General features: G+C 41.4%; 1 protein-coding gene across 1 annotated transcript; it reads left to right on the forward strand.

Moving 5' to 3' along the window:
• The first annotated feature begins 2,490 nt into the window (after positions 1-2,490).
• On the forward strand, positions 2,491-3,341 carry LOC149098516 (uncharacterized). The gene has a single exon (XM_089278018.1). It carries the CDS (start codon positions 2,852-2,854, stop codon positions 3,317-3,319), a length of 468 nt encoding a protein of 155 aa, XP_089134144.1. The 5' UTR covers positions 2,491-2,851; the 3' UTR covers positions 3,320-3,341.
• Positions 3,342-8,430: the final 5,089 nt, after the last annotated feature.

Here is an 8,430-nt window from a genome sequence, read left to right on the forward strand (position 1 = left end):
ATGCTAAGTTTGATAGCGTGGCTTTGCTAGTTATGTTAAAATTAAATTTGATCATCAAAAGCTTCTTCTGAGTATCTTCGTCTTCTTGCTAATAATAACTTCAAAACGTTTATGCTGAAATTGGGGTCCTTTAAATAGCACATTTGCATAGTGGCGTAACTTCATTGACTTCAATTGACCAGAATCCTTCACTTTTTCTATTTTTAAGCTTATTGCGTGGAAAAAGAAAAGAAAAAAAGAAAAATAAAAAACGGAAAGGAATTCCGGTAGTCGTTGTCAAATAACGATATCATGTAAATCTGCTATTGAACTACGAATACGAAATTGAGTACGAATTCAATTTCCGAAGTTTAAACCAATGTTGTTAGTTTTTAGGGCCTTTGATCCTCATGTTGGTTTAGGTAGAGTAGGTAGCTCAAAGGATAAAATGCTGGTAGGTGACGTGATAATGTGGAGCCAGAATACTAGAATAGCAAAGTCGTTCTCGTACGCGATCTCGAACTCGTACTCAAATTTAAAGTCCCTTATTATTGGGCATCAAACTTCCAACTCTTCACATAGTGACTGTAATTCTTACCTTGCTTGCCCCCCCCCCCCCCCCCTTTCCCTCTCCCTCTCTAAACAAGATGGCGCCAGAAGCAATGGACAAGACTTTGCTTTGTAATGAATAGTTTTAGTAAAACCCATAGGTACTGTTTCCTCCCCTTAGTCCTCCTATATAAGAGAACTCTTAAGTGTTTGTCTTGTTTGTGCCTTTTATTTTTGTCTTGTTTGTGCCTTTTATTTTTACAAAATGTAGAGAGAAAGGGAAAACGAGTGGCTCACTGGCGCTTCCTTGTAACACTGTTCAAGTTTATTTCAATGCTTGATAACTCAGTTGGTAGAGCATTGCACAGGTATCGCAGAGGTCATGGGTTCGAATTCCATTCAGGCCTGAATTTTTTCAGGCTTTAATTTCACAACTGCTTACGCTGTGTATATAACTGGGATGATCAGTCTTCTCTTCAGGCTTAACTTTGTCGATCAGACGAGAGGCGGTGCGGTCCTTGTGGTATAGTAATTCCACGTGGAGCACGGTATTTGGTAATTAGTATCATGTCCGTAAATATCAAATATCTCTCACATCGTAGGTAGGTATCTTAGATTTTGTTATATCGAGTTGATTTATCTAGTACTGGCGCTGAAATTTGTTATTTTGAATACATGTGATGACTAATTACCACGTCGCCAATCCAGGCAGGGAAGTTATTTACTTACAGTAGGGGTATTAAGAGAGAATGTCCCCGAAGACCGCGTGAAATCACAAAAATGTGGCAGATGCTTGAAAAATTGATTTCCCTCATATTTCGCTCAAAGGTACCCCATGATGAATTAATAAATGTGGTATATTTGTTTTGTTCAGATCTGCTTTTTTTTGTTTTCGAAAAACATTGCAAAAATTGTACAAGATGCGAACCGCTACAAAATGGTGGACATTAATGTGCCGAGTATCAACACAGGAACTTCGCTCCTGAAAAGTGCAAAAGCAAGCTCGCTTTTCTTCTTTTTGTATATTTGTGTGGGAGGTATTGGCAAATTATTCAAGCCGAAAACCAGGATTTTTCGTCTAATTTGAATTCAAGGCTTGTGTTTAAAATCATCAATATTTCATGGTTTTGAAATCTAATTTTGGAGCATTTTTTCAAGACACGTTTTTCCTACGCGGTTTAACTCCGAATCGCTTGAGATTAACGTTGTGATTAGTGGAAATGCTCTCTTTTCAAGGATATAAAGATTACTTTGGGGCTTTCAATTACTACACCAAAAATGCACTCTCTATTTCGGGAAGATGGCTACCTCGAGGTGTAAACAACTGCAAATAATCGAATTAGAGTCTTTGCTGTGGAACCCAAAATTCCAAGCAAATCTTAGTTCTTGGTGTCATATTACGTCATGCCACGTGCTCCCATCGGGCCTCGGGAGCTTGAGGCGGAACTGCAAATCTTACTTCTTAGCATCCTATTAAATAAAAAAATCAATATTGTACGCTCACCTTGTAAATCCAGTGGCTGTAGATGGGGTTTTATCCCTATTTTCTCACCCAAACTGTTATCATCGCATCGACCATATTTTACCAAGTGACACAATGAACAAGCTTACCGTACGGGTCTTGCACGAAACATCGTAGTTTTTGTCAGATTCAACCATACTTGTAATTCATACGGCCATAGTAATTGAGATAACTTGACTGCATGATAGAGAGCGACGATTCAATTATTTATAGTTGCAGGTAAACAAATTTTGAAGCCCGAAGACGCACACTTGGTAGAGTCTTGTCCAAGATATTAGGTCTGTGCTCATGTTTGTCACGCAATGAAACTATGTGCACAGACCATCCATTAAAACCAAGATTTACTCTGTGGTAGTATGACTGCGTCTACATGTATCGGCTTTAAACTAAACTAGATCTCTGGTCAGCTTTTTTTTTATGCTAAGATTATGCAATTACGCTCAATTTCATGTTGTTAAATGTTTGAAAACATGATATAAATCATTAAATGTTTTGACTAAATACACGTCAAACCTTGCTATTTGCTGCGGTTCGTAGAATAGCAGCAAATTTACGTTTTCACGGTTCGCAGGAGATTTGACAGTTGTCATGGCAACATCAGAATCGAGATCGTGTGTTGGCGGGATTTTACTTGGGGAATCATTCTAGACTGGCGCTGCTACCAACATGTGCTAATTTTATTTCTGCGTAGTTCTGAGATTCCGCAGCCCAGCAAATTGTCAAAATCAGTGCTAGATCAATTCCGTTCGAGCAAAGACGTAGAAGAAATCGAGTCTATCAACACTGCCAACATCAAATACCATGGACGCGACGGTTCAAGCTGAAATTGAGTGTCAACAAGCTACAATGCTTGAGAAGTTGTCGACCATCTTCGACACCAAGATAGAAGGCATGAAACGGCAGTTGGAAGACGTCTCCGCCAAAGCCCACGAGTCCCAAATGAACGAACTAAAACGGATGCGGTTCACTGAACCTCGGTCATTCAAGAAAAAAGGGCCACAGCAATATAAACACAATGAGAAGGTCAAAGCCGCTGTCACAGAAGCCAAGGAAGCCATCTTAGCTCACAAACAAGATGCCTGCATTACCAAGCTAGACGAAGGTATTGAACTAATAGACGGGCGCCAGAAGCTCATTCTAATGGCTGACCGTTCAGAATACGGGTGGAAAACAGTGGGAGAATGTTTAGACAATGAGTTAGCAGATAACGACGACGACGCAAAAAAGATGAAAAAAGCCGAGAAAGAAGCACAGAGGAAGATAGCCTAAACACGTGCTACCAAAGTGACGAAGAGCCGCGCTTCGTTTAGTAGACTCCCAAGACCAGTTAATACTAACAGCTCATCCTCTAACCAATTCGCTTCTCCTGGAAACACATTCCCTCGTTCATCTGTTGTAGCTGGTACTATGAGAGGGCCTGTTCTCAGTGGTCCATTCAGAAGAAGCGGATCGTGCTTCAGTTGTGGGAAAGTAGGTCATTGGAGGAGCGAGTGCCCCCTACTGGCTGTTGCTCAAACACATGAAGGAAAGAAGTTAAGTAACCTTAATATGAATTTGTTCAATGCAGAATTTTTCTCACAAAGTAATGACACTTGTAGTGTTGTTAGTTTTCAGGAGGGCGAACCGGGGGAAGAAGTAGACAATTCGTCTATTGATAAAGGGGACTTTCTTGAAAGTGAATCTGCTCCTATTGATCAAGTTCGAGGCCGTCTTAAAACGCATTTGCATGCTTGGGAAGAGTTATCGCCCACTTAATCTGTATTAAGCATAATAAAAGAGGGCTACAAACTACCGCTGCTTACAATCCCCCAGTCGGTTGCCCTGTGGAATAACAAGTCCGCCTTTGATAATGGTGATTTTGTTTCCAAAGCCATAGATGACTTCTTAGTCAATCAGTGTGTCAGTATTGTTGACAGTCAGCCATGGGTGGTCAATCCTTTGTCGGTATCCGTTTGGGACAATGGGAAAAAACGGTTGGTATTAGATTTACGCCGTGTAAACCCCCACCTTTTTAAATACAAGTTTAAGTGCGAAGACATAACCACAGCTCAGCAACTACTGGGCGAGAGTTACTACCTGTATACCTTTGATATTAAAAGTGCCTACCATCATGTCGAAATTCTCGAGTCTCATCGAATCTATTTGGGTTTTCAATGGTGTTATCATGGTAAACTAACATATTTTATGTTCAATTTACTACCATTTGGCTTGTCCACAGCCCCGTGCATATTTACCAAACTTCTCAAACCTGCAGTAAGTCATTGGAGAAGTTCAGGCATAAAAGTATGCATGTTTCTGGATGATGGCTTAGGAGGCAACTCCTCATTAGAGTCTGCATCGACAGACGCCAGAGTAGTTGAGACAGGCCTTTGCAAACTAGGGTTTGTTTTGAGCGTCAGTAAGTGCAACTGGTAGCCAGCGCTAGTTCAGACCTGGCTTGGTCATGTATTTAATATGTCAGAGAACCAATTGTATGTTACTGAATCCAGGGTGGCTTAACTTAAAGAATCTCTTTCAGTCATTTTGACCAACCCAGATAGGGTTACAGCTAAAGGCCTAGCACAAGTTGCAGGCAGCATAGTTTCCATGTCACAGGCCATCGGACCAAGTGTCTATCTACACAGCAGACATATGTATTATGCAATAGAAAGCAGAACGTCCTGGGAATCAATTATTCCTTGCTCCCCAAAAGTGATAGAAGAACTAAATTTTTGGCACACAAATGTTACTGCGCTGAATGGCAGGAAATTGTTCAATGAACCTCAAAGTTTTGACTCTGTAGTATATTCAGATGCCTCAGAACAGGGTTACGGGGGTTATGTGGTCTCAGACAAGGGGAAGTTAATTTGCCATGGACAATGGGCGAGTGATGAAAAAGCCACGAGTTCCACTTGGCGAGAGCTCAAAGCAGAACACAACATGTTACTGTCTATCGGTAGTACCTTGCAAGGACATGTGGTACAGTGGCATACAGATAATCAGAACATTATACGAATAATTTATAGGGGAAGCATGAACGCACACTTGCAGGCAGTTGTTGAGGATATTGTCCATCTCTGTGCAAAGTATCACATTGTAATTACACCAATTTGGGTCGCACGGGAAGAGAATCAACTTGCTGACTATCTTAGTAAATTGACAGATGTGGATGATTGGGGAATTCATCCTAATATTTTCCAATGGGTTTCAACTCTCTGGGGTCCTTTCACCATCGATCGATTTGCCACCTGGTACAACACCAAGTGCAATCGATTCAATTCTCGCTTCTGGAACCCGGGTTGTGAGGGCGTTGATGCCTTCTCCATTAACTGGCAAGGAGAGAATAACCGGGTGGTTTCCCCACCAAATCAAATTGTCAGGACATGGAAACATTTTGAGATTTGCAAAGCAAGAGGGGCACTAGTAATTCCATTGTGGAGAGGAGCAACGTTTTGGCCTTGTTTATTCCCCGATGGCAGTCATTTGGCCAAATGTGTAACAGACTGGGTGGGTATACCAGAATTCGTTTCCGCGGCAACTGTTAGAGGCAGAACATACAACTCCATGTTTCATGGTGAACCACTCAGTTTCAAGCTCATAGCAGTATATGTCAATTGGCAGAATGTTCAAGAGAGAAGAAGCAACAGGGGATTTTGTCTGTCAACCAAAGGTCTATGTGACAAATGCATAGAGTCTTAACTAGCTAGATTGACGATTTCACATCAGAAGCATAGTTTCGTAAGATTGACGTGTAGTAAACTACCTCGAGGATGGGGTTTATCATGATGCTCACAGGTGGCCCAGTTCAGGTTGCCCAAATTGTTATGTTACACTGCTCAAAGGTATTGGGTTGTACCGCTCACAGGCAGCTCAGTTTATGCCGGAATTAAGCCCACAGGTGACTTGTGGTGTGTAGCCCACAGGTGGCTTAGGGTATGCAGGTCAGAAGCAGCTTATCATATGTGGCCCACAGGCGGCTTATGGTATGTAGCCCACAGGTGGCTTACTCGATTGACATTACCCCAGGTGGTAGATCCGAGTTGTATTTCTGTTTTATACTAAGAGTTTGTGTAATCACCCACATGGACACCACTTCCTTAGGTTTGGGACATTTTTGCTATAGACCTTACTGTTCAATGTGGATGTTTTGCACATATATTTCCTATTTTGTCTCGCAGGTTTGAACCTCTTCAATCATGGCATTTGGGCAGACATCCAGGAACGGGCCAAATCCAGTGGAAACCCACACCTTTTACATTTAGCTGATGTGCTGAAACGAACTACGCTGGCAGCAAAAGCCAGTGGAACTGTTGTTAATTATAGTAATTCCCTTAAGCGTTGGATTGAATTTTCCAAGGATAACAAGTTAATTCCTTTTCCAGCTACTGTTGTTGACATTGCCTTGTTCTTTAGTCATTTATCCTCTATCGGCACGTCAGCCTCTGTTATAGAAACAAGTTATTCTGCATTGAAATGGGTACATGATATCGCTGGAGTTGCCAATCCAATGGTTAACCCTTTTGTTAAAACCGTTATTGAAGGGGCCAAAAGGGAAAATGCAAAACCGGTGACAAAGAAAACTCCTATTTCTAAAGATACCCTAACAAGATGTTGTGAGAAATATGCAGACAATAATGAATTACTAATACGTAGAGATATCTCTATGGCATTGTTGCTATTTGCCGGGTTTTTCAGGTTCAGTGAGCTTGCATACCTCACTATTAAAGATATTGCTATTTGCGCTACTCACTTAACTATACATGTTAATAAGAGCAAGACAGATCAATACAGAAAAGATGATGAAGTAGTAATCTCACGATCTGATAAAGTAACTTGTCCAGTCATGACCCTAGAAAAGTATATGTTACTTGCAAATATTGATACCTCTAAAGCAACTTCAGATTATTTATTTAAACCATTAGTTAAAGTTAAGTCTGGAATTAAACTTATTCAGAAAGTCAAGCCATTGAGCTATACCAGAGCCAGAGAATCAATTTTAAACCTTTTGAAAGAGTTTGTCCCAGATTCTACCAATATTAGTTTGCATTCATTTCGGGCAGGCGGTGCCACCACTGCTGCTAATGCACAGGTCTCCGACCGATGCTGGAAGCGTCACGGTAGATGGCGGTCCGAGTCAGCAAAGGATGGTTATGTGGAAGATTCTATTGATCATCGTCTACTCGTTTCCAAATCGCTAGGAATTTGACTTATTAATTTTGTTAATCATAGAATATATTTGCTTCCCCGTTCTTTAGAATCTAATCCGGTGCAGCAACCAGTGCCCCATTTACCAGTGGAAAGTTGTGTTTTATTGATTGATTGATGTAGGGAATAGGGAAAACTTGCTATTTGCTGCGGTTCGTAGATTAGCAGCAAATTTACGTTTTCCCGGTTCGCAGGAGATTTGACAGTTGTCATGGCAACATCAGAATCGAGATCGTGTGTTGGCGGGATTTTACTTGGGGAATCATTCTAGACTGGCGCTGCTACCAACATGTGCTAATTTTATTTTATGAAATATACTGTATACATATCATTACAGATAGCTTGTCTAAATAGTGCATTAATGTAGCTTACAACCTCTCTCCCTCGAGGTTCCTATGTGCCTGGCTCTGCATTCGAGAGGGATCAGGTTTCCTCCTAAAGAAAAGGGTTTTTTTCCTGGCGGGCAGCAGGCACACTAGTTTTCAATGTATTTGTTCAGTTTCATATAACGTACACTATCTAAGGTTATCTGAAGTTATCAATAAACGGGGGCTGTTCCTCACTTGATGCTGGGCTAACCTGGTACAGCTAATCCGGTGCAGCAACCAATGCCCCATTTACCAGTGGAAAGTTGTGTTTTATTGATTGATTGATGTAGGGAATAGGGGAAACCTATTATTTCTTTGTATTTACCAAATTGCAGTGACGGATCTAGGGGAAGGGCCAGGGTAAAGAAAATCGCAGAAGGATGAAAAGTCAGCAGGGCAAGCAAAAAAACCCAGGCCCGCTCCTTAGCTCAAGTTCTGGATCCGCCACTGATTTGTGTCACTGAGGCACTACTGGCGAGTGCCGTAAGATGTCGGATGATTAGCATACAGTTCTCATCTCTAGTCTCTACTGGCCTAAGCCGTAATATCGGGGCTCCTCCCAGAGAGTGGAACTTACAGGAAGAGAGAATATTACCCAACAGATTTCGTTGCGCAAACACCGTGCACACAATACTGAATGGTACCATTGGCCAAATAGCTACACCCGGTCTAATTTGATATCCCGGCCTAAACCGGATTCAATCGACGAAACCAATTTGGGAAAACCGCATTTACAGTCTGCGACAGTCAGTGCCTGTGATTTCTCCAGAAAATAGTGAGGCGCTTTTTACGCTACGCTATATAAAATAAGCGGTGTTAAAAAAGAAG

This window comes from Orbicella faveolata, unplaced genomic scaffold (genome assembly GCF_042242905.1).
Source record: "Orbicella faveolata isolate gen_17 unplaced genomic scaffold, um_ofav_v1 contig_46, whole genome shotgun sequence".
Taxonomy (NCBI): Eukaryota; Metazoa; Cnidaria; class Anthozoa; order Scleractinia; family Merulinidae; genus Orbicella; species Orbicella faveolata.